This window comes from Doryrhamphus excisus, chromosome 11 (assembly GCF_030265055.1).
Source record: "Doryrhamphus excisus isolate RoL2022-K1 chromosome 11, RoL_Dexc_1.0, whole genome shotgun sequence".
In the NCBI taxonomy this organism is placed as follows: Eukaryota; Metazoa; Chordata; class Actinopteri; order Syngnathiformes; family Syngnathidae; genus Doryrhamphus; species Doryrhamphus excisus.
In genome coordinates this window covers 13,677,745-13,692,044 of record NC_080476.1, presented here as the reverse complement: position 1 = coordinate 13,692,044, position 14,300 = coordinate 13,677,745, and the positions used below count along the sequence as shown (strand labels likewise).

Sequence of the window (14,300 nt, the reverse complement as noted above, 5' to 3'; positions counted from 1 at the left end):
ACATTTAATACATTAAAACAGACCGAGGGCGGCACGGCGGTCGAGTGGTTAGCGCGCAGACCTCACAGCTAGGAGACCGGGGTTCAATTCCACTCTCGGCCATCTCTGGGGGGTTTGCATGTTCTCCCCGTGCATGCGTGGGTTTTCTCCGGGTACTCCGGTTTCCTCCCACATTCCAAAAACATGCTAGGTTAATTAGCCACTCCAAATTGTCCATAGGTATGAATGTGAGTGTGAATGGTTGTTTGTCTATATGTGCCCTGTGATTGGCTGGCCACCAGTTCAGGGTGTACCCCGCCTCTTGCCCGAAGACAGCTGGGATAGGCTCCAGCACCCTTCGACCCTCGTGAGGAAAAAATGGTAGAAAATGAATGAATGAATAAAAACAGACCGTTTAGGTGCAGATTCTGGAAGATCTAGAAAGCTTTGTGTGCTGGTTGTGTCGTCCATCATGGGTCAGATCATCAAACAAATGTAAGTATTAGTCAATGAAAGACTGGAAGCATGAATCCTGAAGTAGAATGTCCAGCCCTCAGGGTGTCAAACATGCACCTTTTACCCAGATCTGCACCAAAACACAGTAGTTTCCTCCTATGGCGGACCATTGCAAAAATCATAGAAATCGGCCAATGAACGCATGTCTGACTTGTCAATCAAAAGCATTCTGATTCTTGCAAAGGCAGACTGTGTGACCAATGCCCACTGCCGCCGTGTCGACTTCCTGTCTGCTATTTCCTCTCTGAGGTTAGCGGCTGCTACATGAGCGGCTTGTGGAAATGCCACCGAGTCAGAGGAGGGCAAGGGTGGGAGTTACTTCCATAAGGTGATGCCCTCGTGCGACGACGCTACTTCATTGTCACTCCTGACTTAACAACATGATCCCTTTCACAATGACGACACGGCATCAAAGCCAAGGGGGTGGGAGTAGGGGGTCGGTGTCTATCCTCAAGGTTAATTTTACTGGTTTGACGGTGAATGGGGGGGTTGGGAGTCAAGCCCGCACTCTTTAGAGCGCCAGACGGCCACTTTACCCCTCAGCCACGGTGCTCAGACAGACAGATAGCCTCAAGCCTCATCGGGGGAATTGAACCCTGTACCCCTCAGACATACTAATTAACGGAAGCACTGACTGCACTCCGCCCCCAGGTGATGAATGGGTGAACGTGGAACATAGGGTTGCACAAAGTCTAATTTCGGGAGGGAGGGAGCCAGACAGGAGAAGAATGTTGCCGATGAATTCATAAATTTGTGACGTCATCGTCAGTCAGTCATGAAGACAAATAAGAAATTCATTCATTCATTCATTTTCTACCGCTTTTTCCTCACGAGGGTCGCGAGGGGTGCTGGAGCCTATCCCAGCTGTCTTCGGGCGTAAGGCGGGGTACACCCTGGACTGGTCGCCAGCCAATCACAGGGCACATATAGACAAACAACCATTCACACTCACATTCATACCTATGGACAATTTGGAGTCGCCAATTAACCTAGCATGTTTTTGGAATGTGGGAGGAAACCGGAGTACCCGGAGAAAACCCACGCATGCACGGGGAGAACATGCAAACTCCACACAGAGATGCCCGAGGGTGGGATTGAACCCTGGTCTCCTAGCTGTGAGGTCTGCACGCTAACCCCTAGACCACCGTGTCGCCCCAAATAAGAAATGAAACATAATAATTATTAATATTTGTCCATTGAACTGGATTATAAATATATTTTCTTTCATTTCAGGTGTGGACGGGTTTAGCAGGCCTGAGCTGGAAGGTGCTCGTCGCTGCCGTCCTTCCCCAAAAATGAAAAGCCAGCTAGCTAAAACTCAAACCCTGATGTAATTTCCTGTCCGGAACACATTTTACAGCAACACACATGAGCCCGAGTCTTATTTTGTCTTACAACATCGACTATATAGGGTAATAAGAGCGTAAAGGTGACTATAGGGGTGTTATTTCATGTCTAGAGGGCTCTAATAGTGTCAAGAAGGCCGTACACACTTTTTCTCTGCTCTATGAAAATATTCCATTTCTAAATAAAGCAACCTACTTCACTGATGTAATGTGATAAACGAGGGAAATAAGAGCGTAAAGGTGACTATAGGGGTGTTATTTCATGTCTAGAGGGCTCTAATAGTGTCGAGAAGGCCGTACACACTTTTTCTATGCTCTAGAAAAATATTCCATTTCTAAATAAAGCAACCTACTTCACTGGTGTGATGTGTTAAACGAGGGATTGTCGTCATCATAATACAGTATTTTATCAATATGGATATTGTTGTTTTTATTACAATACACTATTCACCAATGCAAAGATCTGACCCAAGATTTCAACATACTTCCTATATTTATTTATTATTACCAACCTCAGATTGAGGTCCTTTCTGAACACCCCCGTCATTAAATATGGTTGTGCCTGTTAAAGGCCCACGCGTACGCTTCTACGTGCACACACAAGCTCTGAAAATGTGCCAACGAGCGACTTAATGGCATGGGGATCCTGCTGACGATGTTCCATCAGATGATCCGTCCAGATCTTCATGCTCAATATACTGCTTTATTATCCACTCAATATATTATTAATTATCCACTCGGAAATTAATTTCATTAAAGACCGCATGACACGTTATATCATGCAGGACAGTATATCGCTTCACAGCTGCTCTGCTTTTGGGACGTGGCTGCCAAGAAGCCTGCTGCCGACCCCCGGTGGAGTGGAGTTGATGGGGCTCAGTACCACGGACAGCGCCACATGAACACATGGGAACCAGCTGCAAGTTTAGAGGGTAAATAGTGCTTCTTCTTGCAAAGACTGGGCCTTCAAAACACATCACCGTAACAGCAATAACAGGAAGTAACAGCACTACTGGCCTTTGAAGATGTTGTCATTCACCTCAGAGGCGCAGCCGGGAATTCGTTCGCAGCCAACAATCCATGTCATGCTGCAAAGCATGGCAATCAATTGCACGGACGTGTATTACAACGTCACATTTGAGGTTTCTGCAGGTACAGGCATGCCCACGGAAAGTGACAGGGAAAGTGATTTGGCATTATTTTCAAGCTATGTGACCAAAAAAAAACTCATGTTTGACTCCACAGCAAGCACTCGGGACCACATGGAAGACAGTCTTCCGTCACTTAAGAACATTAATGTACCATTAAGAGCAGTAATGAGTTCATCGGCATCTGTTCAAAGATCACTACGGCCACTTTCTTCTCCAGTGATTCCTCATTAGAATGGAGCCAGCTGCTGGAAGGCACAAAAGAGAGACTGCTCGTTCATTTACACTTACTTAAATATAATTGCTTTTTCCTCCTTCCCCATTAGAGCTGCAACCTCACCCATCCATACGGGGCCTTATGACATCCAGTGCAGGAGGTGAGTTGAAAACATTCCGCCTTAAGAAATATAATCATGCTCAAAAAACAGAACAGCCTTGCTTTCGCAACAATGCAATGTTAAATAGCAAATGCACATTGATTTATGCAGGGAAATATGCATTAAATATGCATTAAAAACGCTCAGAAGCAATAATAAAGAAACAGGAAAAGGTTTTGCAGATAAATTGATCAAAAATGATTCTCAGTTTCGGAAATGTGGGCTGTTATTTTGTTGTAAAAATAATGAACTGTTAAAAGACCTTATATTTGCAAGTTTATGTCGTTGTTTCATGATGTTTTGTGTATTCCCAGCGACCCTTGAATGCACCATCGTTGTGGCTACATTCCAGGACGTTTGACCTGCCTTCGTTGACTTCCCTAGCTAGCTACAAAGTAAGTAGATTACAAAAGTAATATTTTTATTAAATTAATATTTAAGATGTTTTTCATATTAGATATGAAAAAATGATCATATTTCCTGAACAAGATAAAGTTCTCGGGTATCTCCCCTTCATCTTCCCCCAAACCGTGCCATCAACTTTGTCATCAATCTGCACATGCGCAGTAACATGGAATCAATCTGCACATGCGCAGTAACATGGAATAGTCCATTGCATGAGAAGGAAGAGCGGATCATGGTAATGGTTTAATTTTATTTGAATGTATTTTTCTTTATCGTGATAGGCAGTTAATTAACACAAATAAATGAATAAGTACTTTAAATCAAACCAAAAAAGTTGTTATGAGACATTTGGGGGTATCTGAAAATCTCAGGGAGGTAGAAAATCACCTAATGAGTTTGCCTAATGATAAGAAAATTGACCAAACTTAACAAACCTCCTTAAAATGGTGGTATAATGACCAAATACAATCAAAAGTATTTTTTCAGCCTTACCTGTGAAAGGTACTCCCGTGAAATCTCGTTTGGACCCTAAACCAGTTGGTATAACTCCATGCAAACCATGATTAGGCATCTTCCGGGTTCTCTTCTACCACACCCAATATGGCGGTCGTAAAAACAGTGACCAAAACAAAGAAACAGCCAGCCACTAGTTTAATATAATTATACTTTCCCGTCGAAACGTTGTTCAATTATGCAGATGCGACGTGTGAACGCAAAACGGCGAGCTTTGATGACGTTGATATGTCTGTGTTGAACGAGTGTGTCGCTAATTTGTTGGTTATCAAGCGATTTCATGCAACTTCGTGCACTTCCTATCACACACGTCGAACAACGGACATGATCATCTTCAACAAACCCCGAAACAAACCAGTCGTGAGTTTGTACTCATTTTGTGCTTTGAATTTTCCGGAGTTGGAAGCTACTTTTTTGAGACCCTTGTTTTGTTGGACGCTGTTAGACAGGATGCAATAGGCAGGGCTCTTATTGTGAAGGTAGGAAGTGTGTTGTTGGTCTGTGAGCTATCAAAGTGTCTCTGGAGTTCATTGGAGTGCATCGTACTTGACTTGGTTTGCTATACAACGCATGATAAATAGCGTTCCATTCGCCCATTCCAACCGCCACCCCCAGTTAAAGTACATCATTGATGTGATACACATTGATCTGACGCCAGTGCAATGCTGCGACGACGTAATAGGGTTTTTGTTTTGCTCTTGGGCTCCCCCTACTGTTCAGATGTGTCACTGCCCATAAAGTTTGTGCAGTGTTGAAGGAAAAAAACAAGTGGGGAAAAAAAGGATAAAATAATATTAAAACTTAATAAACGTGATAAAATAGGAGTGGCTTGTTAGTTATAAATATGAATCAGTGGTTATATTAAATAAAACAAATACTTTGAATAAATATGAATAATACAAATTTTGTCTGAATCATACAATTTATAAGTTATTTTTGCGTATAAATTGAGCAACACTTATGACTTAACCATTTGGGTACTTTTTCTTTCATTGGCGGAAACATGCTTCCATAAATATCTTTTTAGTGATAAGCAAATTCAATGTTTCCTAATATTGTTGAATTATTTATGATTTTTGTCTTTAATTTCCTTCTTTCTTTCTTTCTTCCTTGAGGGTTAGTAGCATTAAAAACATTGACGCCTTTGTCCAAAAGTAATATTTATTTTGCACCAAAATAAATGATATTGGTACAAATAAATCCCAGTTACAACAGTGGCAGTGCATCTCAATACAAAAGTAAGGCTTAAAAAAGTAAAACAGATGAAAACCGGAGGCAAAATATCATCAACAGATCAACAAGACGTTTAACAGCACAGTTTTAAGTTTGGGAGGTGGGGGAAGGACGATAAACCCACAACAATGCTTCATGTGATACACAACTAAAAACAACACAAATATACCCACCCTTTACCATGGCATCCATTCATTCATTTTCTTAAAGACATAAATATCCGTGAAAGAACCTTTAAAGCGCAAATGGATTTTATTGATAAAAGGACATGCAACACGTACAAAATAAAAATAAAAAAAACATAGGACACTAACACACCATTAAAACAGTTTCAATTAATACAGACCCATTTTCTCTCAAAATCAAAATATGTACATAGCAGATCTGGCAGGGTGCTTGCATCCAAACTAAATTCATCTCCAAGTGTGTGATCATTTCAAATCAGAGCGATAAAAAAACATTTCAAGTCAAGTCTTCCACCCAGTGACTGCTGCTAGAGGATGAGCTCGCACGAAATGCACTTTTAAAAACACATTTCATATCACGGCTGAACGGAAGAAAGCGCTTTCACGACAACAGACATCCATGCTCAACACCGACCCCGACGTACGGCGAGCCATTTACAGCAAGTACGAGCGCCGCTGTGACACCGAACGATGACGCCTTCCGGCATGCTTCTGTGTCGTTTTTGAGCTGCGTCTACGGTACTTTGCAAAGACCGCCTGTTCCGCCTGAGCCAGGAAGCACACAGCTCTGTGAACAACTGTTCATTCTGAAAAGTGCAAACTACTATTGACCAGTCCAAAGAAGAGAGGACAAAAACACACTAGGAGCAATAGCCAAACATTCACCCTCAAATATGTAAAAAATTAAATATGCAAATACTATCCATCCGCCTTGTGCAAACTTGTGTGTATTCACTCGGCTCAATTTTGACTGATTGGTTGGCATATGGCTTCAACTCTTAAAAGGCTCTTTGTTTCCCTTTTCACCATACAAAGCCCCGCCAATGTTTCTTATCCGCAGTGGAAAAAAAGGTAAAGGTCTGCGTTTTAAAAACAGCTTTTAGTGTGTGATGGTGACAAAATGTTGGATTTCCTCGAGGCCACATGTACACGTGTACATTTTAAATAAAGCGGAATTATTCAATACATCGTGTAGCGCGACTAGCTTTGCTTTGGGCTCACACTTTGCTTTGGCTGGGCTTTCGATGCTTTTGCAGAGGCGGAGGAGGAAGAGGAAGAAGAGGTCGACGACGACGAAGACGAACTCCATCGGGTCTCCACGCCGGTGCTTGTCATTTTCAGTTTTCGCCGTTTCGCGAGCGGGGCGTTGTCAACGCTTTTTAGAAAGAAGCCCTCTCTCTTGCCGCGGTTGAAGGCCTGGGAAGATGACGACAACAACAACAACAACAATGGTGGAAAATGACTTTTCTCTCCTTGCTCACGCCCGCCTCTTCTTACCTTGTAGGTAGCGTTCACAAAGGTGCGCACGGTGGGCCCGCTGGACTCCAGCACGTCTGGAGTGCACAGTGGCGTAGTGGACATGGACGCCCCGCCCTGCAGCCAGCTGTTCTCTTTCAGATCAGAGAGCTTGAGTCGCCGCTCCGGATCCACGGTCAGCAGCCCTTCAAGCATAATAAAATATAAAGATGTCGAATCCAGAGGCAAAAAGTTGTATCGTATTGCTTCATTGATTACCTTTTACCAGCTCTTTTGCGTCCTCCGACACGCCCTTCCACGGCTCCCCATCCAAGGAAAAATCTCCTTCTTTGATCTTCTGCATGATGTCGGCAGCATATGAGGACGTCATCCCCACCTGCTCGCACTGGAAGGGCACCTGGCCTGACAGCATGGTGTACTGGTGGAACGCACAGATGGACATTAGGAGCTTGGCTGTCATGACAGATGTTCCACCATGAGCAATATTCGACTTGCCAGAATGACCCCGAGACTCCAGAGGTCGCAGGCTTTGTCGTAGCCGGCGCTCTCAAAGAGTTCCGGTGCCGCGTACTGCAGCGTGAAGCAGGGAGTCTGCAGGGGGGCGCTGCCTGCAGGACACAGGCGGGCAAATCCAAAATCTATCACTTTCAGCACCGAGTCCTCTCCCTCGTCCGTGAACAGCACATTCTGCAAGGTAAAATATTTTTTTAAAAATGTTGTGTCCAAGAATTCTGTGATTTTGTGGTCAACTTCCCACATGCTTTCTTTACTCCACTGCTAATGCCCACCTCGGGTTTCAGGTCCCTGTGCACAACTCCGGCTTCGTGCATGAAGCTGACAGCTGAGACCAGGCTCTGCAGCAGCTGGCTGGCCTCCGCTTCACCGAAGAGTTTCTTCTTCTTGATCCTTTCGAGCAGCTCGCCACCGCGAAGGAGCTCCATCACCAAGTAGGTGTGGTACTGACAGACAGAGATGAATATTCTGTACTAGAGATGATCCCAACGATCATCTGCATATGGCCATAAATGCCTCTCAAGGCCACCCACAAAAGCCCATCGTGTATGGTTTGTACTATTGCAGCATGCAGCCAGTAGGAGACCGCTTGCATTTCCTTCGCTGGGGGGGCCAAACCAAAACATTTTTGTACCCTCAAAACACGCCACATGTAATATCTCAATGATTTAGCGCGTTAAAATACTTTAATTTAATATTTACTTCAATAATCTGCCCTGGACAGATTGAATGCCATACTGCAAAATGTAACAAACTTGAGCTGAGCGAAGTCAACAGTGAAATTCCAAGCCGAGTACGACATACGGTATTCATACATGTTGGTTGCTCTGCGCTGATACTGAGCGTCTGCCCACCCCCAGGGCCCACCCTGCTATTTGAGAAGGACGGTGTGGCATTCACTGCAGTTCCCAATGTACCTGATCGGTATGGACGTCATGCAGCTTGACAATGTTTGGGTGAGCCTCACATTGCCTCAAGGCGGCAATCTCCCTCTGGGTGTTGACTTCCATTCTAAGAAAGAAAAACAGTTTTAAATTATGAGGCTAAAAAGCCAGCTGGAAGTAGCTGGGCAGTGGTCATCCATCAGCCACTTGGGATCAATACTTTTAACAAGAAAATCATAAGCAAGCAGAAGTTGTCAAAGAAGCAAAATTCACCTGCGGCTGACTATCTTGACGGCATACTCAAGGCCACTCTGCTTGTGTGTGCATTGTCTGCACACAGAGAAACTCCCCTCTCCTAAAGGTGGCCCCTGGAGACAAAGCTCGTAGTTCTGAAAAAACTGGGATTCCTACAAAAAAGAAAAGAAAGAAGTAGCGTGCCATATTCATTTAGCATATTCACGACTTATTAAGACGAGCTTGCTTGTTTGGTATAATAGAGCGATTCAATTTTTACATGTCCTTACCGCTAACATTGCACTGCGCTGGACAGTGGCCGAGCCTGGACGGTCAGCATGAACCTGGGACTCCAGAAAGTCTCCCATGACGGCATTTTTGTTGAATAGGATGGAGGGAGCAATAAAGGAGTAGCCCTAGAATAACACGAGACATACATGGGAGGAAAAAAAATAACCCTCTGCGGGTGTGCAGGTGAATTTTTCCTAGTTTTTTGCTCATAACTTTGTTGTTACTCCATATGGTATGATTTTTTTTCATGACAAATCACAAAATTCTAATTTAAAATTAGTTTCCAGATCAACCAGACGCCCAGGCCAAATCTTCCACCCTTTTAGGCTGTACTTGATATCCCTGTGTCTGTGTCTTATTTTCTGTTATGTCTATAACAGTGACTGTAGGGATGTTATTTCATGTCTAGAGGGCTCTAATAATGTTCAAGAAATGTATTTAGAGGGTCATAAACAAGTTTTATAGGCTCCACCAATGAAAATATTCAGTTTACGTAAGTTAACTTATCACGGCTGGGTCTGGAATCAATTAAACGAAGGCTAAACGAAGGCTAAACGACGTAAACAGCGATGTCCAAGTCAGGCAAGCACTGACCTTGAAGAGACGGTCGGTGCTTGGGGGGGTGCTTGCTGGAGAGTAGACTGGATCCATCCCAGTGAACTCCTCTGCAAAATTCCCCACGTCAAGTTCACTCTTCACCTCGGGTTTAAACGGGCTGGGAATCTTCTTTTGGGCGAGATCTTCCCAGTTCAGTCCCTGCGAGGGAAAATAACATTCCGGGAATTGTGCACAAAAGGAAAAAAAACGGCGCATCATCTCAAAAGGGTGCTGATGTAAGAAGTTGGGACCTTGAAGAAAATATGTGCCTTGATGTCCGCAGCCCCCCGCGGCCCAGAGCCGAGCCTCTTGTGAGGATCCTTGACCAACAGCTTCTTCAGCAGGTCCTGAGCAGTGGGTCCGATCATGGAGGGGAAAGGTGGATCGCAGCGCAGAATACGTCTAAGAACATTTCAATGGATGGATATTAATATAATGCCAATGAAACACTATGGCATAATACAGTAAACCTCGGATATATCGGATTCAATTGTTCCCACTGGTTTTGTCCGATATAAGCGAAATCCGTTATATGCGTATACTGGAAAATGTCCGTTTTACGCATATATTGGATTTATATCCGGTATATGCGTAAATCGGATTTTATCCGTTATAAAAAGGCACTTCCTTGACTATGTTTCCAATGTACCTGGACGCGCAGGCAACGCTGCAAATGACGTCGTATAGCGGCCTGTCACGATTCGGCAAATCGGAGCGTCACGATGCGGCCATCCGATATATGCGAGGGAAATTTAATGGAAATGCATTGGAACGGGACTGGAGATTTTGTCCGAAATAGGCGAAATCCGTTATAAAAAATCCGATATATGCAATGAATTTTTATTGGAAATGCATTACAGAAAAATCGGTTCTTTTTATCTGTCCGTTGTGAGCGAATTTCCGATATATCCGAGTCCGATATATCCGAGGTTTACTGTAAATACTCTGTGTTAAAGAGTCATTATTTAACTACAACAACTAATGAACTGTAATTGGCTGCACATGGAATCGGACACATTTCTTACTAAATTTAGAGGAAAAGCTATGGCTTTAGTTGATGGAGCAGTCACCTGGACACCTCGCTCTGGGAGTTCCTCTCTCCCTCCAAAGTAAATGGAGAAGCACCCGTCAACAACTCAAACATCAGGATTCCAAGGCTCCACCAATCCACCGACTGTAAACAGCAACAAAATGGATGTGGACCACGCAAAATAAATGAATAAGATAAAGATATCTATCTTTATTAAATGAATATAAAATGGTGTCTATAGTGGACAGCTGTGTGTGGTTCTTACCTTTCCATGGCCCGTTTTCCCTCGAATGATTTCGGGTGCCATGTACTCAATAGTGCCACAGAAAGAATAGGTCCTTTCCTTCTGGGAGAAAAGAGAAAGAAAAAAATGAAAAAACAACAACAGAAGATACTCCTGGAATGCTCATCCTCCTTCTCCTCGTTGTGCTCTCTACCTCTTCTTGTAGAAATTCTTTACTGAGTCCAAAATCTGTCAATACCACATGACCGTCACTGTCCAGGAGAATATTTTCCAATTTAATGTCGCGGTACACAATCCCGAGCTGCACACACGGAACACAAGCAATCCCGTTGAAGGGTTCATCAGTAAGTTCACCGTGACGGACGTCTAAATGTCAAGTGTTTTCATGTTAGGGATTCAAAGAGCAATACAAACCTTGTGCAAATGTTCCAGGGCCAGGATTATTTCAGAGATATAAAGTCGTACTGCCTCCTCGGAAAAGTGATCCCGTTGATACAGGTGAGTGAACATCTCCCCTCCGCTCACATAGTCTGCACGTGTGCACACAGGCCAAAACACAACAGTTACTTAGCAAAGTGATGGCCAGAGCAAACTCAAGTTCAACAGGCATGAACAAACCTATAAGAGAATATTTTGTCCACCACTGAAACTACAGCAAATGTGCTTGAGCGACCGCCACTCACCCAGGATGAGGTGCAGCTTGCTCTGAGTCTGAAAGGCGTAGTGGAGCGTGACCAGGAAAGGCGACTGGCGGATGTGCTCCAGCACCTGCCTCTCGGTGCGAGTGTGCTCGGTGGTCTTTGCCTTCTGAACGATGGCCGCTTTCTTTAGCACCTGTAGGATCATCATCAAGTTAGGCCCCTGACCAGGAGTGTCTTCATTAATCAGGATGTTCTGAAAGCAGTGTTGGCCAAAGTGAGGTTCCTTAGCGCCAGACCACAGCAGAAATCATTTGAGTACCTTGTCCTCTTATTAAACAAACAACATAAATCATGAGCCATACAAGGAAAGAAGACACAAATGATTCATAGATATGGACAAAGCAGACAGCGAGATGAATGAAAGTTACGAGAAAAGAAGAGAGGTGTTGCTGGCAGTGTGAACAAGGATGCTGATATATTTTTAACACCACAATTTTTTTTTGTCACACAGTTAACGTGCGCATGTCCAGTTTGGCTCTCGGCCCACACCGTATTTTCAGGATGTGGCAGTTAATGTGGACCCACAACGCAAACAAATATTGAGCAGAAATGGACAAAGAAAATGGTAATTTGAATGCAAAGCCCTAGCGGATGGCTCTCTCCACAAAACCAAAGTTATTTGTGTCACCGTGAGTTGAGCTGTCACAAAGTACATGGCCTGTCCGTTACACATTAGCACTCTATAAAGTCATCAAATCTTACCTTCACGTATTCCCACATAGGGTCAGCATTTGGGAGCAAATATGAGGTGAAAGAAAAAACAGAAAACCACAGTATAGTAGTTTACCGGCGTGGCGTGGGAGACGATGCAAGTGTGTGTGAAATGTGAAAAACTGGAGGTTTTCTGACTACATATTATTTTTTTAATAAAATAATGGCCCATGTTTCCAAAATAATATATTTTTACAAACAAATGTATGTATTTACAAATGATTTTTCATTTTTGGGTGTTTTTTTTAATAATAAAAACTTATTTCTAGCCGCAAATAATTGTAATTAAATGAGTTAACTATGGGGAATGTGATTAATCACATTGAAATATTTTCCCCTTTTAATCTGGCAAGTAATGAAACATCCAATTTTGACTATCGCGAGGTAATAAAGTTTCATAATGATATTTAGGCTTACCTTCATTGCGTATAGTTGGCCTGCATCATGGCCGCTGTTCTTCCTCACCAAAAAGACTTTTCCATATGCTAGAGAAAGATGAGCACACATGTCCGGTATCTGGTTAGTACTTCCAAAAAAAATAAGATTTTTTTTTTCAATTTTAAAGACAAAGCAGTGTCTCTTTCTCCTTGAAAGCAGTGAAATACTATCAGTGTGTATCAGTGTGTGAGAATCACGGTCAAGGAGGAAGAGTCTCTAGATGAAATGTAAACTGTCATATGGAATCAACCTACCTCCAGTGCCCAACACTTTAAGGAGCTCAAAGTTCTCCATGCCGACCTTTTCAGTGTGCCCGGTAAGGTTAGCTGGTGGCAACAGGGGAGCAAGGAGCAAAGCAGTCAGTTGTAGTTTAGTACTTGTATGAAAATTACTAAATATGTCTAAAAGTCTACTGGGTTTATAAACTTTGTAGATTTTTGGGTGGGTATATAGAGTAAACATGGCTCAGTAACTATATCTGCTGCCCACATTGAAGACCTGGTGTTGAGGTGAGAATAAAACCTTTGTCATGCAGGACCAGAATGTGGACTGGGTTGACCAAATGACTAAATACTCCCCTGATATGTGAAGGCAACGCACAAATCCCAAGTCAACAAGCTCCTAAAGTTAGACCCTGAAATGTCATCACATGACTGCAGTGGCTCTTGCCTAAAGAATAAGACGACTTAAGCATGGATTGTTTTTTGAATCCACAGGGCAGACTTGGGACTGGGTCACGCCGACCCAGGTCTCTTACCAAAGTGAAAACACAGTGATTGATTAGCAACAAGATGACTTACCATTGGTGATTTGATGTTTAACGGTACAGGCGCTCTCGTTTGTTTGTGCGTCGGAGTCATCGCTACTATCCCCCGACATAACTTAAAGAGTCGCTCCTCAAACAAAACTATCCGAGAGATGAATTCAGCGCCAGTTGTTCGTGGGATATACAAGATATTGCAGTCCACGCAGTTTTGTAACAACTACTGTAGCTGTATTGTGTGGAGCGCAGGGATTAGGGAAATGATCAGACAGATGTGTATAAACAATGCCGACGCCTCGATATTAATCCCAGTGTTGGACATCCTGCGTGAGGTACAATGTCGCTTGACAGTTGAGGAAAAATAGGACTCGCCTAGTTTTTCCAGTCACAACGTATGCGTTACATTGGACTACACGTTAACAGCGTTAGCATCAGTTGCTAAAAAAAAGTTGTCAATATATATTCACTCGCCGTCACGTTAGCGCCGACTGAGACTGGCCAAAATATGAATATGAATCCATCGGCACGTACAGCCGGGTGGTTATCTTAATCTTAAAGATGTGAGAGGACACTGACAGACACGACGTTATTGTAACAAGTCGTAAACAAGCTGACATCTACAGCTAGCTTAATGCTGTTGTTGTCCGTCAAACTTTGTAGCGTTAGCCGGGGCTAATGTCTGGTTAATAAAGAACCTCCTCGGGTTTCAGCGATAAAGGCCATGTTGGCGGGGGCAATATGGGTGGCTTCTTTTCTTCTTCTTTCTGCCTCCGCTAGAGCAACGCTCATGTTTCCTCCATGTCTCAAAAAAACAACACACCACTGGATATTTGGTCAACTGCTAGCTAACGGCTAATAGCAGGATGCTTTCGACACAACCTGGGCGACGGTCGTCACGTGACTACTAGAATGTGGGCGGGGCCACGGCGGCCTTG

At 43.5% G+C, this 14,300-nt stretch overlaps 2 protein-coding genes and 1 long non-coding RNA gene across 8 annotated transcripts in view; 1 reads left to right on the top strand and 2 right to left on the bottom strand.

Annotated features, from left to right (window-relative positions):
- The window catches only part of flrt1a (fibronectin leucine rich transmembrane protein 1a), an 82,133-nt gene extending 77,434 nt beyond the window's left edge, over positions 1 to 4,699 (bottom strand). For 4 of the 5 annotated variants that reach the window (XM_058086311.1, XM_058086308.1, XM_058086310.1 and 1 more), the window contains exon 1: positions 4,264 to 4,699. The gene's annotated coding sequence lies outside the window, so the exon portion shown is untranslated. Of the gene's footprint in view, positions 1 to 3,143; positions 3,238 to 3,329; positions 3,387 to 4,263 lie in introns of all 5 variants that reach the window. The other variant, XM_058086309.1, reaches the window with a different exon arrangement.
- Positions 4,700 to 4,789: 90 nt separating this feature from the next.
- Positions 4,790 to 7,646, top strand: LOC131137904 (uncharacterized). The gene is made up of 3 exons (XR_009132001.1): positions 4,790 to 6,807; positions 6,988 to 7,134; positions 7,228 to 7,646. It is a non-coding gene; the product is annotated as an uncharacterized LOC131137904 (long non-coding RNA).
- rps6ka4 (ribosomal protein S6 kinase, polypeptide 4) lies at positions 5,434 to 14,273 on the bottom strand. 2 transcript variants are annotated; one of them, XM_058086307.1, is made up of 18 exons: positions 13,403 to 14,273; positions 12,857 to 12,928; positions 12,582 to 12,649; positions 11,436 to 11,586; positions 11,167 to 11,282; positions 10,946 to 11,053; positions 10,774 to 10,851; positions 10,549 to 10,652; positions 9,730 to 9,880; positions 9,476 to 9,637; positions 8,881 to 9,006; positions 8,630 to 8,763; positions 8,390 to 8,483; positions 7,748 to 7,918; positions 7,458 to 7,646; positions 7,218 to 7,380; positions 6,981 to 7,144; positions 5,434 to 6,899 (listed from the first exon to the last, which is right to left on the bottom strand). In XM_058086307.1, the coding sequence occupies exons 1-18, from the start codon at positions 13,479 to 13,481 to the stop codon at positions 6,684 to 6,686; spliced, it is 2,346 nt and encodes a 781-aa protein (XP_057942290.1). In that variant the 5' UTR covers positions 13,482 to 14,273; the 3' UTR covers positions 5,434 to 6,683. The 2 variants fall into 2 exon arrangements, with proteins under 2 accessions (XP_057942290.1, XP_057942289.1); XM_058086306.1 differs by having other exon boundaries at positions 10,774 to 10,854; positions 13,403 to 14,272.
- Positions 14,274 to 14,300: the final 27 nt, after the last annotated feature.

Bases quoted from the DNA above. Each gene is read 5' to 3' on its own strand.
- rps6ka4 (XM_058086306.1), bottom strand. From the start codon at position 13,481: ATGTCGGGGGATAGTAGCGATGACTCCGACGCACAAACAAACGAGAGC. The intron at 7,647-7,747 runs GTGGGCATTAGC...TTTACCTTGCAG, and splicing joins ACAGGGACCTGAAACCCGAG to AATGTGCTGTTCACGGACGA. The intron at 6,900-6,980 runs GTAAGAAGAGGC...TCATCTTCCCAG, and splicing joins TTGTGAACGCTACCTACAAG to GCCTTCAACCGCGGCAAGAG.